Genomic DNA, 24,936 nt, shown 5'->3' on the forward strand with positions numbered 1-24,936 from the left:
AAACCACCATCTGATTATGAGAGACGCCGTAGTTATGCCACCATACCGTAGTGGAGGGCTCCGGAAATTTCGACCACCTGGGGTTCTTTAACGTGCGCCCAAATCTGGGCACACAAGCCTACAGCATTTTCACCTAGACCACCGCGCCGCGGTGGTCACTAGACCACTGCGGCGAAACCATTTTAAAAAGGTGCCTTCCCCCCCCCCCCCCCTTCCCCCGAAGAAATTTCTGGCTACGCCCTTGTATGCTATCGCTTATGGCAATGATATTTGTCAAATAACATTTTATATTCCTACTGTTACTGTAGAGAAAAATGCAATTGAGAGGCCTGTGTACGTAAATTTATGCACTTTAAATAACCCGCGGTTGGTCGAAATTTCCGAAGCAGTTTTCTCTCTCTCGCTCTCCAGCATGCGTGCGCCTCACAATTGATCATACCGTATTTTTTGCAAATGCCAAAATTACGATATGATTATTATATTGTGAACAATTATATTGTGAACTGATAAAGATTGTGCATGACTTGTGGACCTGCAGCACTCCCAACATATAGGATAGAGTTAATATACCTCTATGTATAGCATATAGCCCTGCAATCTTAGAAATCGTGTCCCCAGGACCTGTTTTTCGTTTCTTGCTTGCAGAATTTTGTCGAAATTATGCCGCTAGTTACTAGGCTGCGGCAGCTGCATTTTCGATGGAAGCGGCTGCATTTTCGAGGCTCGTGTACTTGGATTTACATGCACGTTTAAGAACCCCAGGAGGTCAAAATTTCCGGAGCCCTCCACTGCGGCGTCTCTCATAATCGTTTGTAGTTTTTGGACGTTTAACCCAGATATTAATTAAACAAATTGTGGTCTCGATAAGGCGCAAGATTCCATGTCACGGGGACGGCCGTTGTAGCAAATGCGCTACTGGGAAGCCAACTAACAGTAGTACAATTCCGATGCCTCTGGACGTTGAAGTTCACTTTGAAGCACACATGCCGCGATTATCACGCGGGGCGATGATGTAATTATGCATATTTTCCTTGAAACCGAAAGTCAGCAAAAGATCTCGACGGCGGTTGGATAAGTGTTCAAAATTCGCGGTAAAATAAATGGTCACTAGGATTTACTCCTTATCACGAAAGAAGGCGTTGGTCTAGATTATAGATTGGTTTACTGTCCACAAAAAAAAAAACTTTGTGACAGAAAAAAAAAGAACTATTCAATTTTGCTTCACATGCCAACCTGCAAAATGTTATGACTATCACATGACATCCGCGTTGAGGCAGGCACATTCGCAACTTCGGTGGACTAGCTTCGGCGTGCCTTGCCTCTTCGCTGGCTTCGCCTACTAGCTCTAGGACTGAAGCTGTGAAGCAGCGGTCTACAAAATGACAGGCCGGCTTCCAGCGATCGTAATTGATAACGGCACAGGGTGAGTTTGTTGGTCTGCTCCGAAATAATATCAATGAAGCACATCCCATAGAGTTCATGTGGTAGTTTTAAACTGTCTTGACCTCCCCGGCACGACAGAGCCATCAGTGGGGCGGCTGTCTCGATTTCTGTCGCTGTTTTGGTTTTCTCTTATGTTATCATTGCTTACCGTGTGCGCATGAGTATGTTGGTAATCTAAAGTTTGTGTTTTGCAATAATCGTCGTATTATAATTATACGCGCAGCAGTTCATTTGTGCTACATTCGTTGCGAGGGAAGGGTGTGTCAACGCAACACTTCAGTAGTCTTCTCCGGGCTGCTATAACGAATTACCCTATGCAAATTCTAGCCGGCTTTCACTTCACGCTTGAAGTGCGTGCTGCTCCAAGTACGAGGACGCTGCTGATGACTGTAGCACTGTTAATAACTGCTGAAGTGAAACCGGTGCTGACAGGAAGCTGCAAGTGTTCTTATCTCGTTTAGCGAGTATGGGTGCCTCTCAAAAATAAAATTTCGCAGTGATTATATAGAATCCCGCTTTCGCTGGTTTCATTATAAAAATAATAAGGCCTCCCGAGTAGAGCCCTCTTGCAGCGGTTCATCTCGACAATTTTTTTACTCTACTATTAAGGCGGTGCTGAAAAAGTCAAGCGTTTCCTGCATGAGCAATGCCTTCATGCGTGCGTCATCGTGTTGTCTGGTAATAAAATATCTAATTTGTACACATACATCACAGGCTCTAGGATGGAGCTTGTGGTGTATGTGTTTAATATGTAATGCTAAACAGTATCAAACATGCAAAGTAATAAGTTTGAAAGATAAGTATTTGTCAATACGATGTGGCAAGAGAATGGACGCATAATTGCGTGGTGGTAGCGGAAGTACGATACATTGTGAATTGGCGCCGCTCTTTTTTTTTTTTTTTCAGTTATACAAAGCTTGGATTTGCTGGAAATAAAGAGCCGCAATTTATTATACCATCTGGTAAGTGCTAATTAATCATGCCAAAGTCGAGCATTCTTGTTCATTTTATCGTTTGGTGCATCCCGCAGCAATAGCGATACGAGAGAGTGCTAAAATTGGAGACCAAGCTACTAGAAGGTTAGCGAAAGGCATTGATGATTTGGATTTCTTCATTGGTGATGAGGCCTTGGATGCTGCTGGCTATGCTGTGAAGGTGAGATTAAACTTACTATATGCTTATTGCGTGTTATGCTAGCCGGTTGTTTTGCCAGAACTTGGCAGTTGATGTCACGCAGAGAATTTAATGCGTGTTTGTTTACTTCACACTAACCTAGAGTTAGAACAATTCTAAACACCGAGAGGGCCAACACTAACACAAAACATCGTGAAACATATTGCATTGTAGGTATTTTTCTTTGCCTAATCTAACCTTTAAAGTCTGTAGAGGGTGCTAGCTGTTGTAGGACCAACTGATTCAAAGCTATGTTGACATTTCTTGCATTGCCTTATAGTACCCAATTCGTCATGGCATTGTGGAAGACTGGGACTTGATGGAGCGCTTCTGGGAGCAATCTATATTCAAGTACCTACGAGCTGAGCCTGAGGACCATTACTTTTTATTAGTGAGTATACATGGTTTTGTGACGCTTTGTAAGTGTACCACCTTCTCTAACTATAATTTTCAAAAGATTGAAACAGTGCATGTTCCTTGCCATGCCGTATTAGTGGCTACATTGTATTCGCAATGCCCATAGATTTCGGGAGTGGAATCAAAGAGCGTCCTCTCAAGGCGGGTCAGTAGGCAGACTCTCTCTTTTTTGGCTGTGCTAGCCTCAGTACTAACGCGTGAGCAAACGATGAGCTCTCCAACTTTGCATGTTTCCTGCATTAGTGAACAAACGGACCCTCCGCAACACGATAAATTTTATTTGTTCTCGTGACACGCGAAGTTTTTGTGAAATACGGGGCAACTAGCACTTTCGATGATAGCCCACAAAGTACCCATATCAGCTTCGCAAGGTTTTCTGTAGCTACGTAGGTTACTTAAATGTTATTAATAAGACTGACTTTTTCAGTTTAAATTAGCCTTGCTTAACTTGCATATTGACAGTATATGATACATACTATCAATCAGGTAATAGAGAAGTGCTAAGAATATAACCGACCACTATACATAGCCTTCATAGATTACGAGAAGGCGTTTGATTCAATAGAAATATCAGCCGTCATGCAGACACTGCGTAATCAGGGTGTTGATGAAGTATATATAAACGTCCTGGAAGAAATCTACAGGGGATCAACTGCTACCATAGTGCTTCATAAAGAAAGCAACAGAATACCAATCAAGAAGGGTGTAAGGCAGGGGGACACAATCTCCCCAATGCTATTTACCGCGTGCTTACAGGAGGTTTTCAGAAGCCTAGAACGGGAACAGTTAGGGATAAGAGTTAATGGAGAGTACCTTAGTAACCTGCGCTTCGCCGATGACATTGCATTGCTGAGTAACTCGGGGGACGAATTGCAACTCATGATTACGGAGTTAGACAAGGAGAGCAGAAGGGTGGGTCTTAAAATGAATCTGCAGAAAACGAAAGTAATGTACAACAACCTCGGAAGAGAGCAGCGCTTCGAGATAGGTAATAGCGCACTTCAAATTGTAAAAGACTGTTTACTTAGGGCACGTAATAACCGCGGAACCGAACCACTAAATTGAAGTAACTAGAAGAATAAGAATGGGGTGAAGCACATTTGGCAAGCACTCTCAAATTATGACAGGTAGATTGCCTCTATCCCTCAAGAGGTAGGTATATAATAGCTGTATCTTGCCGGTACTTAGCTACGGAGCAGAAACCTGGAGACTTAAAGAAGGTTCAGCTTAAATTGAGGACGACGCAGCGAGCAATGGAAAGAAAAATGGTAGGTGTAACCTTAAGAGACAAGAAGAGAGCAGAGTGGATTAGGGAACAAACCGGAGTTAAGGATATCATAGTTGAAATCAAGAAATGGACATGGGCCGGGCATGTAGCACGTAGACAGGATAACCGCTGGTCAATAAGGGTAACTAACTGGATTCCCAGAGAAGGCAAGAGGGTTAGGGGGAGACAGAAGGTTAGGTGAGCAGATGAGATCAAGAAGTTTGCGGGTATAAATTGGCAGCAGCAAGCACAGGACCGGGTTAACTGGCAGAACATGGGAGAGGCCTTTGTCCTGCAGTGGACGTAGTCAGGCTGATGATGATGATGAACTTCCATATAGCATTTTTGAGTGCTTTTGTGTGCATGAATTTCATTTCATTGTACGTAGAAAGTCGCACTAGCTCAATTTCAAATTGGCCATCACTTTGCCACTTGTTTTTGTGTGTTTTTATAGATGGCAGCACAATGCTAGCGATGTGCTTGTTGACGGGTTTTAGAGCGACATTGGCGAAATGTTCTCTGTGCCCAGATAATTGTGGTGACGTAGTGTTGTTGTTGTGTCGAAATAGTTCGGCGGAGGGAGTTCTTCAGATTGCTTTCAGCAGTGACATTGAAACAAACCATTTTGACGGTGATAATTTTTCGCTGGTCGTAGAAGGCTATGAACACACTGAGAGTGATAGCGATGATGAACAATCGGCTAACGCATGAGGAGAGAGTTGCACTTCATATTCCCTGATGCATTAATAATGCTTCACGCTCATAAGTCACTTTAATTGTATTTAATGGATCATATCCTTCAGCGAGGTCAAAATAAAAGCATAGTTTTTCTTTTGCCCTGCATGTAGCACAATTACTGTGGATATTATGGAGCGCCCCAGCTCAACCAGCAAAGCAAAATAGTTATAGTAATGAAAGGTGCAGTTAGGGCTACAATCCACGCCTCTCTGCTAACTTTTCCTGTAAAGCCAGTACCTTCTGATTGGCATTGTTGTTAGATGAATTTTTGTCATTTCAAAGTTGCAAAAAGCATACGTGTGTATTCTTTCCTGTATTCATACTTCGATCTCACCGATTGAACTAGCAGCATCAGAGTGTAGTGAATGGTGCACGACTAGTCTGAGCATGGCTGTGACACAACGCTACTTAGTGGGATTGGGCCACAAAACTCCACTAATCAAACAAAATGGCTGAAACTTAAAATCATGCTTCAAATTTATTTCAGACGGAGCCACCACTAAACACTCCGGAGAACAGGGAGTATACAGCAGAGATAATGTTCGAGTCCTTCAATGTGCCTGGACTCTACATAGCTGTCCAGGTGAGATTCTTGGCATGTGAATTCTTCATATCTTGTAGGAACCATGTCTCTTATAGATTAGTGCAAAAGTGCACTACTGAAGTTTCCTTATAGTTGAGTAATGAAATGGCAAAAGCACTTTGAAGTGCATGACTGCAATATTAGCAGTATCTAAGGCTCATTGGAATTTGTCTAATCATTACGTTTGGTTTTATTTTGCCGCAACATGAATCTTGCTGTTGTAGTTTTGTCACTTGTAACTTGATTGTTCAAGTGGCATACAGTCTTTTATACTCTTCGGAATGGATTTTGTATGCATTTTATCTGTACAATACGCATACCTGCCAAGTCTCCTGGATTGGCCCAGAGACTCCCGGATTTCGACCGTTTCTTCCGTTTGTACAGTTGTCGTGAAAATTTCCCGGAATTCGAAATTTCTGTGCGTGACCTGGACAAAAAAAAAAAAAAAAAAAAAGCTCAATCTGCTCCAGGCTTTTTCAACCTACCCAATTTTTTATGAATCGGTTTAAGGAGCGTTCATCTAAACGTACAGAAGAATCTCAGTGATTTGAAACCACGGCAAATACGAATTCGTTAAATTCACTAGCCAAATTCCACTGTGTCTAATTTGCCTAAATTCAAATGTTCCGAACACATTTCCTAATCGCGGCGGGTTATGCGAACTGTAGTACGGAAACCGTTGAACGAAGGCTGAGAGCAACGTACAAGAAGCTTCAGAAGTACGTGTGCGACTGGCGAAAGCAGTGTGCTTTAATGTGCGTGTGATTATCGTTGCCACAACTGCTGTGGAAGAAGTCTCAGTCGCTCTTGACACGATCATGTAGTATGGCGAGAACGTAACTGACAAACCTGCGAAAGTGTGCACTCAACCAGTCAAAGCAACGCTGCTTTTCGCAAACACTGCGGACAAAACTGTGGCAGCTGCGATCGGAGATGGCATGAAACGACGTAGTTTTGAAGGCGCGTGCGCAGCCAAGCGCACGGGGATTGTAAAAGAAACTACCGTTTGCTGTAATCGGCGCGTACATAACCGCGTTTGCGAGCTCCAAGGGCACGCAGTGGAAGATTCAAGGCAGTAAATACGTAAAAAAAGAAGTCACAGTTTTGCTGCGAGGGCATAGCAATGAATGCGACGGCAACAACTTGTAATGTCATGCTGAGAACGGCAAGCAGATAAAAATGATACACACAGGACGAGGGTGAACTAACAGCGTTTACCACTCAACATGTGACGCGTTGTTTAAACAAAAACGATGTACGATACGTAATCACAGGTACAGATGAGTACAAACTAACAAGTGTGCCTGTTGTTATACCTCGCTGTGTATGAAAAGCGCGGCCTTTCCGCAAACAGGGTCTGTGCAGAGACTGAAGTGACCTTTGTGGGCCCGGCATCTACAGCAATCGTTCCAGTGAAAGCTGAAGGCACACGATTCTCCCCACCAAAGGATAAGCGCGCGCGCACAAGCATCTAACTCCCCCTATCAGCAAGGCAGAGTACACGTCAAAGATAAGCGCGCATTGGTGCATCAGCATCGCAACAAGCTTGGCTCCGAGCGCGGGCAGCTTTTTTTTTTTTCTTGAGTGTTCCTATATATATATATATATATATATATATAGATATGTACGTATAGTATACATAAAAGGTGAATAACGGCATAAAACCAGCCTAGACTGTCCATATAATTGCTATCGTAAAAAAAAGGGGGGGGGGGGGGCAGATGCGATTTGGCGTTCCTGTCAAAAGAATCCAGTAGCGAGCAAAGCTTTGACCCGCGCTTTTGCGCAACCAGCTGCGCCATGCCATCCGTTCAAGTGTGTCTACACTCGTGTGTTCGGCCACAATAAGACCACAACACTGATGTCGGCGCTTGCAATTGAAAGCCCCCGCACCCCCCACCCCAAGCCCCTCTTGTTTTTGCGATTGTTTTTTTTCTTGTCCTTATGTTTTTTTTTGCCGAAAAAAAAATAAAAGCAAATAATTCAGCGCACCCCTCCCACCCCACCCACGGTGGAAATCTCCCGGATTCAAAATACAGTTTGGCAAGTATGAATACGTGTGCAGTCATTTTGTGTACAGACATGCTAAATAGGTTCAGAGAAACAGGACTGTGTTAATAACGACACAGGATCTAAATGTAAAATGTTGCCATGCCATATCGCAACAAGGTTACTACATTTTATCCTTTGAAATTTTTGTACATTTTTACATAATTTTTTTTTTCATATCCTGCACTTTCAAAAATTCTAACGATTGCCTTGTCTGGTCAGTCAGTCTCATAGCAGCACTGGGGTGTGAGGGCGTTTTTCAGTTAACGTACCCAGAGAAAGAAATGTGGGTGAAATTTTTCTTTCTTTGGAAGTACCCATATGAACTCAAAACTGCCTATTCAAATGCGGCAGATCAGTTGTCTACCACTCACGGCAGTGCCCTCTAGCCACAGCTTTTGTCGCTGTGTCAAAATTTTGCACTAATTTCATGGCCAGAAGAAGTATATTGAAACATTGTGGTTATGTTAACGATCTATGGCATGTCAGTTTGAGCTGGGTGTTCCCAAGCTTTTGCTGCTATTGTATTGCTTTGAAATAAGTGATTTTATATGAAAAAATATTTACCTATTCCACATGAGTTATGTGCTGACTGTTAAAAAAAGAAAGTTGCCATTCTGAACTGTCATAAGATGTAAATTTTAAAATTCTCTAGATGTCAGGTGTGAGTGTGCCAATTGCATTTAACTTCCATTGTCCTGCAGGCTGTCTTGGCTTTGGCCGCTTCCTGGACATCTCGTCAAATGGGAGAACGCACCCTGACTGGCCTCGTGATTGATTCTGGTGATGGTGTCACTCACTGTATTCCTGTGGTGAGCTTCATTATTGATTTCTATTTTTATTCTAAAACTAACAGCTGAGTGTACTCTAAGGTTACCTGCACTATTTTCTGGCCTTTTTGATTTCATTTATATTTCACATTAAATTGGTAGCTTCAATAATGTGCTTGAAATGTCGGGGAGGGAAAACTATAGCACTGTTTTCATGAAAATATTGTCTGCATGCATATTATAACTGCCAACAAATAATTAATTTTGAAGTGCAATGGCATTTCATGATTGAATAAACCAAGTTTGTTGATATATTGGAAACTGAATTCGTACGTACCTTGTTGGCACTGCAGTTAATACAGGGCAGTTGTTACTTTAATTATGCAGTGTGAAACGTAATGTTTATAACCCTTACATGGTGTCATTTGGTCAGTTACTGGTGTGCAAATACAAATATAATAGTAGGTGTAATTATGTTAATATTTGAAAGTTTAAATTGAATCTAGAGTGAGATCGAACAATGGATGTAAAAACTGCTTTGAGTGATTCTGTAGCAGGATTTTAATGGTTGTTGCACAAGGTTGTTGTACTTTGTGCTTTCGTTCATGAAAGCACAAGGCACGTAGTTTCTAAATTCCAGTCATTTAAAAACAGTGGCTCACTTTTTGGCAGCGTATGTGCATATTTACTGGGCTGGTTTCGACATGTTGCATCTCCAGAATACATGTGGTGTTCTAATGCTGCAGGCCATTTTGTATATATATTAACATTGTACAGGCACCTATTAAGGGCTTTTATGCTTCTATTCTATTATTGCTTTGTTGTCCTGAATGATACAATTCATTTCTTTATCATCATATATATTCATATGTTATACTGTTGAATGGTATTATGCTACTTTCGTGTATCACTATATATGAATCTGTTATGCATATTGTTTATTGAAACAATTCCACAATACCTTGGTATTAATGTTCATGCATCAATTAAAAAGTAACCATATTTGACTCACTGTTGGGGCTCACATTTCATCAACGTATACTTTGTTAGTAAATTTCACAGCTTGTACATCCATAACATAAACACTCATTTGCCACATTTTTTCTTTCTTTATCATTTGCATGTTGTCCGGTGATTACATGATTGCGCATGCATGGGTGCTTTGAGTGCATCTTGCAGGTGATTTTTCGCATAGAGATTGAAGCTGAATTGTATGATTATGCTATAGTAATGCACATGTGTGTGTGTGGCATTTGCAAGTTTTAGTACAAATAATGTAGTGTCTAATGGCATTGCATATAGAATGCCACATTTCGCTTGGAGTGTTATGTGCAGAACCTTTGTATATGTACTCGATGCAAAAAGAGGGCATACTTATGCTCACACTGCTGTTGTGGACGCTTTGTACTGAGTACTGAAACTTGCTATTGTCTCAATAAAACTCGAACTTTTAGCTTGAGGCCACATATGATTTCTCTATTCAAATACGTACTCATAAAATGCAAGAATGCTTTGCTAAGACAATTGTTCGAGTGATTTAATAAAATTTGTTGCATATTTCGGTGAAGAGGAAAATGCTGTTGGCTCGTGCGATTTGGGTGCACGTCAAAGAACCCACAGTTGTTGAAATATCTGGAGCCCTCCACTACGGCGTCTCTATGGTGGTTTTGGGATGTTAAACCCCGCATATCATCAAAATTTGTTGCATATGAGAAGGAGAGTTAGTGACATTGTATTGGCCTTGCAAAGAAATTTAATTTTAGTTCTGGATCATTTTAATGAAATATATGAAAACTGGTAAGTGTACAAAATATTGGAAAACATCGTTTAGAAACCTAACTATTAAAAAAAAAAAACTGTATCATTGTTCACCAAAGGTACATTTCTTTACCGCCGCGAGACGCTTCCTGCCAGAGTGCATGTACTTAAAGCTGCATCTATTATATCATCTAAAATAGACAAGTTGGATGTGTGAATTATAGCTTTCATGTCTATGATGACTTTGCAAAAGGCCGATTCACAGATTAGGTGTAACAGTAGAAGTACTTTAGCTCTTTGGCTACCACGGGAAAAGAGGCCTTTTTCACGAGGTGTAAATAACAATTTTTGGACAGCTAGATACTAATGCCTTATTTACATTCTTTGTTACCATACTGTAGCTGAAAGAATGTTCTGTCCAATAATATAAATGTTGCATATATATTTAATACACACATTAAGGAAAAAAATGGTTATATCAAAAAGTTTTTACAGTGATTATATAATTCACGCTTTAAAAAGGAGGATAACATAAAAAATGATGAGGTTAAAGGAATTCAAGATTTACAATATGTTGCTTTTTATGTTGCAAAAAGGTTTTACAAGTTTAAACAATTAGTGCCAAAAACTGTTTTTTCTATAAAAAAGAAAGTGAGGGTGCAGCAGTATATGGGTTATCCTGTGCAGCTTGCCATTGTGGACGGTGTTCGTCTGCTCAGAGTCCATGACACTTGGAAAAGCAAGGAACAAAAAAATAGCTTCTGGGCATAATTGTCGAAGGAATGAGGCCTGAAAATAACTCTGGGGTATTTCAGTAGAAATGAAGGCGAGGCAGTTCAATAAATTATATGTAAATGAGGATTCCAATACACTTCATCACTTGATAGGGACTGAAGTTTCTCCACGAGTCATCTCTTTCCGTGTGTGTCTGCCTCTCTAAAATATGCATCCATGCATATTTGTTGGCATAGTCCCAGATCATGCTGGTCAGCTGCGCAGTAAAAAACAGCTGGAAGAAATTGACTGCTCGGGCAAAGCGCCGTACATTACTCTGGAGCGTGACTCCAATTTAGACCCCTGGTTTTTGCCTTTAAAGAAACTGCACATGCTTGATAGTTGCCGGCAAGGAATCATGTCCGTAGGAAGTTGAGACCCTCCAAATCAGTAAAGTTGCTGTGGGTACGCGCTCCGCCGTCTGTAACTGCTAATTACGCAGCAATATGTGCGCCACACATACAGCGGGAACTCACTCGCTCGATGTTGCGGCTTGACGCATCGTTGTCATCGATGCTGAAATTTGATGTATCATCTTTTCCAGGCTCACTACTGCTGATATCATCCTCAAAATTTGCTGTTGATGCACTCGATTCGCGAGAAACGAGTCTTTTAGGAACATCCACACACGAAAACGACGCCATGATCGGGGCGGTTGTGCAACAACCAAAAACTTTAGACGGCAAGGAAAAACTTTCTTAAAGCAAAAAACAATCAAAACATAGCAGATCTCATTGTTCATTTCCTACTTTCTTACCTAAATGGCGTTAGGCAACTGCAAACTGCGGGAATACGCAAAAATTTAAACTGGAAACAAATCGTTCAAATTGAATGATTTGGTTAGGCACGGTAGCGAAAGAGTTAATTTAAATTCAAAAGGGACTATGAAATAGTTCGAATTTAGTGGATAGTAAATGTTTTGATCTAAGCGGAGTTTTAATTAATAAGTGGCAGTTAAAATTATTGCACATCGCATTCCACTCTGTGCAGGTAGAAGCCCAAGAAGCCACCTCTGGACTCCTTATCACGAATCATATGCTAGTACCTGTTTGTGGCTAGTGGTTTTGTAAACTAAGTTCATGGAGCTCTAACAGAGAACATAATTAATTGATCAGTCAGTGATACACCAGAAACAAGCTGAGACATGCATTCATGTGAGCAGTGATCCATAGTGTCAAAATATGAGACATCATTTATGCTCCAAAACATGTTCATTTGCACGGCAGATTTAATAGAATCAAAATAAAGGTAAGCAGTAATTTGTGCTTGCACTGCTTCTGTCACGACTCCATAAGCATCGTTTGCAGCTTGCCCAAGTACTCCAGTGCAGCAACCGAATTCTTATCTGCGGGAAAATGCTGCAATTTTGTTCTTTTGCATCTGTAGTAAGTTTAGTTTGTTTTGCAACGCGCAATCACTGTGGGCAGACTTCTGCAAGGGGCATTGAAAGCCCAGTTCGAATTAACTGTAGCATGTACGGACACATTCAAATTATTGGCAGTCCCCCCCCCCCCCCCCCATAGAAATAAACAGGATTGTGTCTGAACCTGTGCTTCAGTTCGAATAAACTGTAAGTTCAAATTAATGGAGTTTGAATTAATTATCTTTTAGTGTATATTTCAGAGCAGTGTATAACACAATAGTTCGTTCACTTTAGATGTCTTTAATATGCTGCTGTGTACAAGGTCAGGCTATCTTATTATTGAGAAGCAACTGGTCTTATTGCAGACTCGACACAAGAACAAAAGAAGGCGCAAAGAGGATGCATATGTGTTGGTGCTGCGTGTGTGTCTTCTTTGTGCCTTTTTTTGTTCATAAGTTCAATTCGCGGTGAAACCATTTGCTTTGAATGATTAACAAACAAGTCCATGTTATGACTCGTTAACTGTTGCTGAATTAGAGAGCTAGGTAATTGTTCCTTTTTTCATTTACAGCAATTTCTGTTTAGGGAAAACTGCCTGGATACAAAATGCTCTTGATTTAGCTATTTAAAGGGGCCCTGCACCTGAATTTTTCAGTTTTATCTGCCAAGTTTTAGATTGCAGTGCTTTCGTGTAATATCCTAAGATAAATGCAAAAAAATGTTTTGGAGACATGCTCATGAAAAAAAGTTAATGAATTCGTGTTGCAAATTCAAAATAGAAGCAGATGACAGAAATTAACGTACCCTTTTGTATTTCACTCACCCAGTGATGTGTCAATCTGGTTTTTCTGCTTCTGATCAAAACACTGCTTACATTTTGCCATACCGGAACCCTTTAGCACATGGTCGCCTTCCTGTTACAAGCGGGGCCTTATGCAGATGCGAAACAGACAAGAGCTATGAAACAGAGACATAGATAGACAAAAGGCACACAACTCGCCCAAACACACGTCTTGCTAAGCCCCTTTGCAGAAATGGAAAATGAGAAATGTGCGTGTGTGGAGGGGGGGGGGGGGGGGCTCTGCTTTGTGTAGACCGTACCACCTGTGCCAGTTGCACAGAAATTTAAATTACGAAGGACAAATTGGTCCTTTGTAACAGCTCTAACAAGTATTACACACATTGCAATTCATAAATTAATTGATGAAATCACTGTTTTGAACCAATCAAGGTGCTCATCATATGCTCAGTGTGATACCTCACTTACGACAGTAGCAATTGTTGATGTACGACGCTGGAGCCGGTACAAAAACCCACTTAGGAAACAAGTTAAACTAGCAAACACTTTGTTATCGCCACTTTCTATGGTGACACAGCAGTCAACAAGGCTCATGGCAAGCAAATGTCCAATAGAAATTCGCTTAAATTGGGGTGCAGGGTCTCTTTACTTATGCAGCAAATGTCAACTGAATCAGTACAATTGTTGAAAAGTGATTTCTCCATTTCTTTGTGCATATGAAAGCTCCCAAATTTAAACTTCTCCTTAATTCATTGCAAGTACAAGATTTTTACTTGTGTATGACCATATATAAAAACCGACATTGCTCTACTTGTTTCAGGCAGAGGGTTATGTTATTGGCAGCTGCATCAAGCATATTCCCATAGCTGGACGCAATGTGACCTACTTCATTCAAAACCTTCTGCGTGAACGGGAGGTAGGCATTCCACCAGAGCAGTCTTTGGAGACTGCAAAGGCCATCAAGGTAAGATTGTTTCTTGCCATGGTTGCCATACCATTGTTGCTTATTTGTACCTGTGTTTCCAGGAGAAGTTGTGCTACATTTGTCCAGACATTGCCAAGGAATTTTCTAGATATGACCAGGAGCCGAGCAAGTGGATCAAGAAGTATGAAGGCATGAATGCAATCACCAAGCAGAAGTTTAGTGTTGATGTGGGTTACGAGCGATTTCTGGGACCTGAAATCTTCTTCCATCCTGAGGTAACTGTTGTGTGCATTTTTTCTCACTAATAGTTCAGAATTATTTAGCTTAGTACTTCATTTTGTCTTTTTAGATGGGCCTTCTTTTTATATTGCATGGAAATAGTGTAGATTGCCTGCCACGCTACTACGTGGCTGACTGGAACTCTATGAGCACCGACTCCATTGACTGCGTCCTTTCCATCTCCCAGCTGCTTGATCTCGGCGACGAGTAGCGTTGCGATCGGCACATATGTCACTTAATACAAAGACTCGAATCTTCACCGTATGACGTTTCTGTTCACATGTTTACCTTGAAGGACCACACCTTATATTAGTGTAATTTGTCACCTACCGGTCACTACTTACTTCCAGTCATACCAAAGCACTTGCACTCCACAGTCTTCCGCGAGCTCCATAACGCGCCAACCTCGAGTCACCTTGGCGTCTCTCACACATATGACTGTCTGCACCGCCGCTTCTACTGGCCTGGCCTTATGCGCTCTGTACGCCCTTATGTCAATGCCTGCGAAGTTTGCCAGCGCTGCAAGAAGCCATTGAGACTTCCTGCAGGGCATCTTCGACCCATCGACATTCCATTGGAGCCCTTCTTTCGTGTCAGTTTGGACCTTCTCGGTACCTTCCCAACATCCGCCTCCAGAAACAAGTGGGTCGCGGTTGCTATAGATTACGCGGCCTACTTGCAATCACATGAGCCATGCCGACCAGCTGCGCTACAGACTTCACAGATTTTCTATTACAAGATCTCATTTTAGTGCACGGAGCTCCGCGTCAACTGCTAACACACCGAGGCCGTGCGTTCCTTTCTAAAGTGGTTGACGATATCCTGAGTTCCTGCTGCACTCAACATAAGCTCTCAACCTCATACCACTCCCAGACAAATTGGCTTACACAACCCTTAAACTGCACCCAATTGCCGAACATGCTATCAAAATACATCTCGGCGGACTATCGTGGCTGGGACCATGCACTACCGTACGTGACGTTCGCGTACAATTACTCCTGGTATGACGCTGCTAGCTACTCGCCATTTCACCTTTTGTTTGCGTCCGGTATGACGCTGCTAGCTACTCGCCATTTCACCTTTTGTTTGGACGCAAACCAACATTGCCGTTGGATATCTTCCTGCTCTCTGCTGCACAGTCTACTTATGAATATGCACACGACACTATTGCCCGCGCTGACCATGCCTGTCAGCTTGCCAGCAGCAAATTAACAGCTTCCGAAGAAACATGGAAGTGTCATTAATGAGCGGCATCGTGACGAACAATTTCTGGCGGGTTTCCTTGTTCTTCTTTGGTCACCTGCAGGCCTTTCTGAGAAGCTTGTTTCACCAGCCCATACCGCATGCTTCGACGAGTGACCAATGTTATGTACGAAATTGTTCCTAATTATTCCTCGCTTTCTTGTGCTGTGTTGTTCCCTAACATCGTTAATATTAAAGCTCAAGCATTACCACTCTTCCCGCTATGGCCCCGTAGTCGCATCGGGTCAGCATTTTCGTCATCGCGGGTTGTGTTCCGTGGTTTCGACTGATGGTAACAGGGCATTGTGGGACATGACCTGAAATGAGCCTCTGACTAGAAGTGAAGAGGTGCCCCGCCGCGGTGGTCTAGTGGCTAAGGTACTCTGCTGCTGACCCACATGTCGTGGAATCGAATCTTGGCTGCGGCTGCTGCATTTCAGATGGAGGTGGAAATGCTGTAGGCCCGTGTGCTCAGATTTGGGTGGACGTTAAAGAACCCCAGGTGGTCAAAATTTCCGCAGCTCTTCACTATGGCATCTCATAATTATATGGTGGTTTTGGGACATTAAAACACACATAACAATCAGAAGTGAAGAGGTTGACATTGTGTGTGAGCTGTCCTGTGGTTATGGACTGACTGCTGTTTTTTCCCCGTTATAATATAGATTAATTTATTCATAACTACCTTAACTTTGTAAAGGGGCCCTGCAACACTTTTTAGCATGGTCAGAAAATGCTGCCTATCTGTTGTAAAGGCTCTCGAGAATACGCGAGCCAAATAATAAAGCACAGCATGCGGTCTAGAATTCAAAATAAATTATCAGTAAGCTAACAGTTGACTTCTATTCTCTCGACAAATGACAGAAGCAGCTCAGAAATCGCTTGTAAAAGGCCTTCTATCAGCCATTGGCTAATTTTAACATGGCGAACTTGGTCATAACATGAATTGCTGCAGGAGGTCGCGACGTGTCCATGCATTTGTGTGCGATCACACTGAAAAGGCCGCATATTCGAAGAAAAAAGCAAAGCTCTAAAGGTCATGATAGTCACAAGGCACGTGTGACGTGTTTTCTTTGCTCATGCTATTCCTGCCTGCTTAGCTTCCAGCACTTTCGTCAGCACCAGAGACAGAGAATGAGATTGCGGAGCGCGACAAATCTTTGTAACTCCGCTCATAATGGACGGATTCCTAAAACTTTTGTGGTGGTGAATTCGTAAGGCAGTAAGTTCTTTCAGCGAATCCATTCCATAGTTCCTTGAAAAAGTGTCTAAGGGTCCCTTTTATAAATTAGTTCAGAAATGTTTGTGTCAAAGTAAGCTAGGGTTTTGTTTTTTTAAGTACTTTGTGCTGTGTTTTATTAATTTCCCACGTCTTGTTCCCCGCTGTGCATAATGTTTTCTCACTGTACAGGAACGCTATAATAACAGCATTTTTTAGCAGTTGCAGTTGGTGGTAGCATCTGTTTTAAGATGTAAGTGTGCCAATTTATGACTCAAGTGTGGGGCACACCTGAAATATTACAAGCAGAGTTTAAAGAAAACAAGGTCCTGCTCTTGCCTCTTGCATGCACACACAAATAAACCTCATTATAACAAACCCTGATATAATGAATTATTGGTTATAAGAAAGTAAATGAAGAATAGCTCTGTCATACAGTGCATAAAATATGTGTAACAAATATTTGGATATAATGAAGTATTTTTGTGTCAAGTGTGACTTTCTTATAATGAGGTTTGACTGTGTGTGTGATGAGGGGGGAAGAAGGGGTGGCTCATTATAAGATAACATACTACGTGACACCAACAGGCAAAAAGAGTGTTCCACACTCACTGTAATGGCAGCAGTTGGCACCGACTGATGCTCAGATGTTCAAATGTACATATATACCCTATAAAATGGTTAGAAGGATGATCACCACCGTAGCCCAGTGGTATAGCATCGGATGCATTATTCGAAGGCCACAGGTTCGGTCTCTGCTGGTGGCATGTTATTTTTTCTTCGACTTTTCTTTCTTCACATTTACATTCCAATTACTTTTATTCCATCCCCTATACTTTTCTTGGCATCATTGTCTGTTGCTTTTCATTAATATTGATTTGATTTGTGGGGTTTAACGTCCCAAAACCACGCTATGATTATGAGAGAGGCCGTAGTGAAGGGCTCCGGAAATTTTGACCACCTGGGGTTCTTTAACGTGCACCCAAATCTGAGCACACGGGCCTACAACATTTCCGCCTCCGTCGGAAATGCAGCCGCCGCAGCAGGGATTCGATCCCGCAACCTGCGGGTCAGCAGCCGAGTACCTTAGCCACTAGACCACTGCGGCGGGGCTTTTCAATAATATGCTTTTAAGATTAGAAATATATGCAACTTGTCTACTTTATACACGAGTTTGCTTTCTGGTCAAGTATGCTGTACTGGGCCAGCAAAAATATGCTTGGGAATAGAGCTTTAACCAAGGTAGAGGCGGCAATGTTACAATTATGCTCTGTGTTTACAACTGTTTGCTTATTCTTTATTTATTTATTCTATTCCAGTTCTCAAATCCCGACTTCACTACACCTATTTCTGAGATTGTTGACACATGTGTGCAAAGTTGTCCCATAGATGTGCGACGCCCACTATATAAGGTGAGCCCTTAGGATGGATGTCTACTTGTAACGAGCCATTTCGCCCTGTAAAGATGAATTTCATATACACTGCCTCATGCAATGGCCTGCTGCGAGTGCAGTGGTTTATGCATTCACTATGAGAATTGGTGCTTTTCATGCCATTACTTCCAGAGTACTTCCACGTTAGAGATCAGATAATGGTGTTTGCTTATGAACTTGACTTCAGATAACATTTGTATGCAACAACCGAAAAATGTATTTCCTATGTGCGAATATTCATGTCCCACCCAAGCAGTAGACCTTAATTGCTTAATAGCTTTTCCACATTGGGCATAATATGTACCCCTAACACTTTGCTCTTTCAGTCACTTATAACATTTTTTCTCTGTGATGTATATGGTGATTACCTAAAGAAAGTTGTATGATTAGCTTTTGTGTAATGGTTATTTCTTGTTTCCAGAATATTGTCTTGTCTGGTGGCTCCACAATGTTTAAAGATTTTGGCCGCCGACTACAGCGAGACTTGAAACGTGTAGTTGATGCACGCCTAAAGTTCAGTGAAAAATTAAGTGGAGGACGCATCACGGCAAGTTTGCTTTGTTTGTTTTCTTAATATATATGCCTTCATGTATGCACATCTCACCATGGCTACTGCTGCTTGAAATCGACGTTTGACATCACAGTGTTGTTCTTTTTTTTTTAAAGCCTAAGCCGATGGAAGTGCAAGTGATTTCACACCACATGCAGAGATATGCTGTCTGGTTTGGTGGCAGCATGTTGGCATCTACGGTGAGTCATCACAATAATTTATTCTTTCAACAGATAAAGTATGGGGACGTGTTCTCTTAGATAAATATTTGGCATGTAGTAGTGTATTTATGATAACTTCAAGTTGCTTTAGTTTTGTGAAATGGAAATATGGCTAAACTGTTGACTTGCGTTTTGCTAGCATTAGGCGAGGTCGCATCGTAGGTTCACAAGCAAGAAGTCTGCGTCAAGTATCAACATGTGGGCTTGGTATGTTTCCAGCAAGTGTAGTCTGTTGTGACTGGAGCTATTTGCTTTGGTAATGTAGCTGTAATGATATGGCTTTAAGAGCTGCTGTTTTCATAAGATCAGTGGTACTACTATAGTGACTCAATTTGGGAACGTTAGTTTTTGTTTGCTACACTCTGCAACACAATGTCGTCACTCATGGCACGCGACATGGTCCTGCCAGGTAACTGCTTGTGTTTGACTTGTGGGCAGACTTAAGGTAATGTGGTAAGCATGTGTACAAGAAATGTCTTATACCTTTGCTTTTTTTTGTCTCTTGAACAAGCATCATTTTCACATAAAGTTTTAGTATTATGTGATGAAAACTTGTTCTGTAGAATATAGTATTCATAATTCAATTTTGAATATACGAGGACTGTTAGAAAAGTGTCCGATCTTTGGTGGAAGAAAAAAAAACTGGCGTAATTGGAGCATTGGAAGCCTAATCCCCTTCAAAGTAGTCCCCTTGGGATTCTACGCACATCTCCCAGTAGTGCTGCCATTGTTGGAATCGTTCTGAGAAGGCCTCTTTCGAAATGGAGTTTAGCTCAGCTGTAGTTGCAGCCATAATGTCCTCTCGTCTGAAATCGCTCGCCTTTTAATGTTCTGTCAAGTTTGGGCAACAGCCAGAAGTCGCAGGGGGCCATATCAGAAAACTAAGGAGCTTGTTGAACTACAGGAGTCTGACTTTTTGCCAAACCAAGTGTGTGGAATATGCAGGAGCATTTTCATGATGGATGCTCCAGTTTCTTGTTGAACACAACTCGGGTCTCTTGCGCCGCACAGTATCACATAGGCGGCAAAGGACATCCCTGTAGTACTCTTTGGTGAATATTTGACACTGTGGTGCATACTCGTGGTGCAATACACAGCAGGAGTCGAAAGAAAGCACTCAGCATGACGTTAGCATTGCTGTGCACTTGGCGGGCCTTCTTTGGTCCTGGTGGCATAGAATGCTTCCACTGTGAGTGACTACTGGGATTAGGTTTCTGGGTGGTACCCGTACACCCAAGACTCGTCCCCAGTGATAATGGTAATTATGAAGTTAGGGTCACTGCTTGTGAAATCCAGCATGTCCTCTGACACTTCAACACAAGGTTGCTTTTGCTCCGCCGTGAGCAGTTCCAGCATGAATTTTGCTGCAACTCTTTTTCATGGCCAAATCTTCGGTCATAATGGAATATGCTGAGGTAGTACTGATGCCCGCCTCTTCCGCAATTTCCCGGATAGTTGCACAACTGTCCCGAGTCACCACAGTGTTCACTTCGGCAATGACCTGGTCATTTCGGCATGTTGATGGCCAACTGGAGCGTGGCTCTCTCTCCACCATGTGCGGGCGCCTTTAAACCGGTTGTACCTCTCATTAATTTGTGTGCAGTTCGTAGCATTGTGAACAAAAGCGGTCTTCATCTTCCCTATGGTTTCCACTTGGCTGTCTGCCAGTTTATGGCTAAATTTGATGCAGTAGTGCTGCTCCAGTCACTCTGTCATTTTCCTTTTCCAAAAACAGACTAGAGCACTACCTCACTCAAGCTCTGCGTTTCAGCGACTGACGCTATTGGCAAGCGAAAAAAATTCACGCATGTGCACAAAGGTTCAAGGTCGGCTGATGCAACCACCTTTGTTTCAAATTTATCAGGTGCTCACAAAAAAAAAAATAATAATAAGTTCGGATACTTTTCTACCAGATCTCATAAACATCATGGCAATTAGGATGTTTTCCTTAAGAACTGTGCACAGTCTTAAAGCCAAGTAAGTGCTGGTTGTTCTCTTAGCGTTATCTGCATTACGTGTTCCTTCAATGTAAAACATCTGTCAGAAGTGGGTGTATGACTCAACAAAGTATTTGAAGCAATAATAAATTACAGCTAAGACAGACCTATGATGAACACAGATGAATGATACCCATAGTTGGCCAAAAGTATTGCATAAGTGGTTGTAAAAAAAGGGTTAATGCTTAAAATGGGATTGCATATAGTTCAAATATGGCGTATTGAACAAGAATGGTGTAATTCAACTACTTCTGCTGAAATAATTAGCCTCTTAAGATATAAATATGTTCTCCTAAAACCTCTGAATAAGTAGAATTTTTCTTTAACTTCTGTTGTGTATTTTTATTCCAGCCGGAGTTTTACCAGGTGTGCCATACCAAAAAGGCCTATGAAGAGTGTGGACCAAGCATCTGCCGTCACAACCCAGTGTTTGGTGCCATGACATAGGGCTCGATTGCAGGTTTCATTCCCCTCGCTCCTTTCATATTTGACATGAGGCTCTGCATCATTAGACAACTTGACAATTCATGACTGAATGCGAACCTTCTCTGTCATTTTTTTAATATCCCCTTATGTTGCTTTGAAATGAGTTATGCTGTATTCAACTATCTTAACAGTTGATCAGTAGTTGGACACTTGATACTGCAGTGAAGGCTGTATTTATATTTTTACCCATACAGTATAAGTTCACTTATAGCCTATTTAGGTGTCTTTTGATGATTATATAAAAGAATGAAATACAGTACATTTTTCTTATTGGGCATGTCACAATCAGTGTGATTTATAAGTGTTTTTCACTTTTGGCCTATTTAAGTATCTTTGATGATTATATTAGAGAATGAAATACAGTACATCTTTGTAATAATTGTACAAGTCACAGTTAGTGTGATTTATAATAGTTTTTTTTGCTGCTCACTAATAAGTACTGGTTAATTGCTATTTGCATATTTATGCTATTCCCCCCTCCCCCTGTTAGCACTATTTTTTAAAATCACAATGTAAAGAATTTGTACATTTTATTTTTTCAAAGTATCACATTAAAGTTGTTGAATATGGCTTATATTGGAATTTGTCTGAATTAAGTGAAAGGCACAATTCAGAGGTAGCATGCCAATACACGTTTTTTGAACAGCAAGAGCACTATGCAAACATAAGCAAGATGCACTACATTACCAGAACCTGGCCAAAACTAAGTGAAACTCTTGTCAACTTGTGACCAATATGCTGTTTTCAATAGATATTCAAAACACTACAAACACTCGGGCCTGTATTCACAAACGCTCCTTGACTCGAAACTCGACCTCAAGGGATCCTTGAGGATGGTTTTGCAATGCGATTTCTTCAACACAAAATGTCTGGAGGGTCCCTTGAGGGCGAGTTTCGAGTCGAGGAACGTTCTTGAATACGGGCCTCAGTGTTGATATGTTCCAGAACTTGAGGTGTACAGATGCATAAATTCTTTTTCTATTTTCGTGCTTGCTGTCTTTTTTTTTTAATCACTGTAGCTTGCACTGGAAGCACACTGCTAAAGAGGCAGCAAAGCTGATAGGCACGTGGGTAGTCCTAGCTGCAACTGTTTTGCCAAGTTTTGCCAATTTCCTTTTCTTTCTTTTTCTCTCTTCTCCCTCTTTTTGATGCTTCTTTGCCTATGTTTATTTGTGTTTTTGCTTTCTTTCTTCCTTTCTCTCTCTCATTATCTATTATTTTTCATTAAGGTAGTGTAAAAAAAAAGAGCCCTCAATATTCCCTTCCTTCATTCTCTCCTCTTTCATTCTCTCTCTCCTTCTTTATCTAACATTCTATTTCTCTCTGTGTATTCACTGTCTTACCCATCATAGTTATTGAATTCTGCACTGGAGCAATCAGTATGCTTGTTCTGACAACATAGCAGAAAATGAAGAGGATGAGAGAGCGTGCTGTTCTTGTGGAACAGGTGCAGCATAGCTGTGACATTAACAGTTGCTAAGCAACGCAAGGCTCTCTGAGGGGTTTGTAGGCTTGTGCAAATAGTAAATTTCACGTTCGAAGCAAATTCGAATAGTATATATCACATAATATAAAGAAAAATGAGCACATTTGTCGTGACCCAATTAACCTGTACATTGTATATATATTTTTAATTGAGACAAAGCATGTACAAATAAATTATTCAAAAAAAGTGTAATCAACATTGAATAGTAGCAGGATTTCACTTTAAATGGAATGAAAGAGAGAACCTGTAAAATATGGTATGTTTTAAAATTTACTATACTGAAAGCATATAAGCTGATATAACAGTCTTTTTTAAACTTAAAAAAATGATGAATGGATATGAGATATATTCGGGGTGCTCAACCATTTGCACAAGCCTAGTTAAATGTACTCTCCAAAGTTTTTACAGTCGCCTCGAACAACTTTTCTGTTGAAAACTTTCCATTCTCGTTCATGATAGTAAGGAAAGCAATTATGTCACACTGGGCATCGCCAAAGCCTTTCAATGCATGAAGGACCCTGTTGTTACAAAGGCCAAGCAACTGCATTTTTTAAACAGTTGCTTTCAATGTCTTGCAATAAAATTGGCCTGGACTTCATCAATCTATGGCACTTAGCAATTGCACCCTTTTGCAAACTTAAAACTGATATGGATTCCCTGCATTAAAGGTATCTATTATGTTCAAAATTGACCCTGTTCTGGGTAGAAGGTTAGTTGGTCTATTTTTGTTGATTACAGTTACATTCACCACAACACATTATAAAGCATGCGTCTCTGCGACCCGAGCAATTCTGTAAAGAGTGCACAAATATCTGGTCTTATGTAAAATAAAGATTTTTGTACACATTTTCTGTGCTCTTGGCGTACCATGTTAATGGAAAGACCATGATGATTTCAACAACACCTGCACCATGTAATTTGTCATTTATGTCTTGAACATATCTGTTGTGACCTGTCATTCATATTTGTCATGCATGCATGTCATGTGATGCACAGTCTGGTGTAAAGCAGCATTATAGGTCCATTCGTTTCACCTGCACTTCCTGAACCAGTTCACAGAGGTGCTGCACTTCGGCATTCGTTTCACGAGTTCAACATGGTGGCAGCGTCACCGCAGTATTCATTTCGAGAAAGTGCAGCTGTCGTGCAAGGCTAGTTCACGAATTCCCTGCACCTGCTCGTGAGGTAATGCTGAGTCTGTGCAGCACAAGATGGCTGCAGCTGCAGCAGACCAGAGTTATTCTGCAGCAGACGACTCAGCCGATTGCATTCGTGTCTGTTTTTGTGACGTGCAACAAGTACAACAGTGAGCATTTTCTGGTAGACACATGCCAAGCAACGTAAGCGGCACTGTCTTTTACGAATCGCAGCCTTCACAACCATCGAGACGGCCTACGCTTGCACGACATGTTCACTCTCGTATTTGTTTCTGCGTCTCGTCGCTGCTGCACTTGCTGAAACGTCGCCTGCACGAAAACGACACCTAGACAGCACCACCGTCAACTAGTTCTGGAAGTGCAGGGTGAATCGAATGGACCTTATGAAACAACCATTATGGCATGTTGCCCCTTGTAATGTCTGTCATGGGCACAGGAGATGAATTTTATGATATTTGTGTGATATTTATCGCGCTCGTTTCATGGGATGCCAGTTTTGGTGTAGAGCAGGCTAATGAAATGACCGCGATAGCACGAAGACATGGGTGGCTAAATATTGTGTCTGCTTTGGCAAGAAATGCTATGCATTTATTCACCCTTTAATGCACTAAATAACCTTTAAATGAAATACCCTGTATAAGGAATGCAAGGCATTATTGTTCGATTTACTCTGCTCCCCCTTATGTCTGAAAGAAACCTGTTTCACCTACAGCTTATAGCAGGGAAGAAAATGGGGACATGGACAGCAAAATTATGGAATCGGAGGTTCGCACCGTCTTTAACAGCATCAAAACTATGGGTGGGTGA

The 24,936-nt window shown here is 41.5% G+C and overlaps 1 protein-coding gene across 1 annotated transcript; it reads left to right on the forward strand.

Annotated features, from left to right (window-relative positions):
• The first annotated feature begins 1,266 nt into the window (after nt 1-1,266).
• On the forward strand, nt 1,267-22,060 carry Arp3 (Actin-related protein 3). The gene is made up of 12 exons (XM_037427216.2): nt 1,267-1,423; nt 2,350-2,405; nt 2,474-2,598; nt 2,897-3,007; nt 5,526-5,621; nt 8,375-8,482; nt 13,955-14,098; nt 14,161-14,334; nt 18,119-18,211; nt 18,654-18,779; nt 18,899-18,982; nt 21,352-22,060. Exons 1-12 carry the CDS (start codon nt 1,380-1,382, stop codon nt 21,445-21,447), a joined length of 1,257 nt encoding a protein of 418 aa, XP_037283113.1. The 5' UTR covers nt 1,267-1,379; the 3' UTR covers nt 21,448-22,060.
• The last annotated feature ends 2,876 nt before the right edge of the window (nt 22,061-24,936 follow it).

This window comes from Rhipicephalus microplus, chromosome X, assembly GCF_043290135.1.
Source record: "Rhipicephalus microplus isolate Deutch F79 chromosome X, USDA_Rmic, whole genome shotgun sequence".
Lineage (NCBI taxonomy): Eukaryota > Metazoa > Arthropoda > Arachnida > Ixodida > Ixodidae > Rhipicephalus > Rhipicephalus microplus.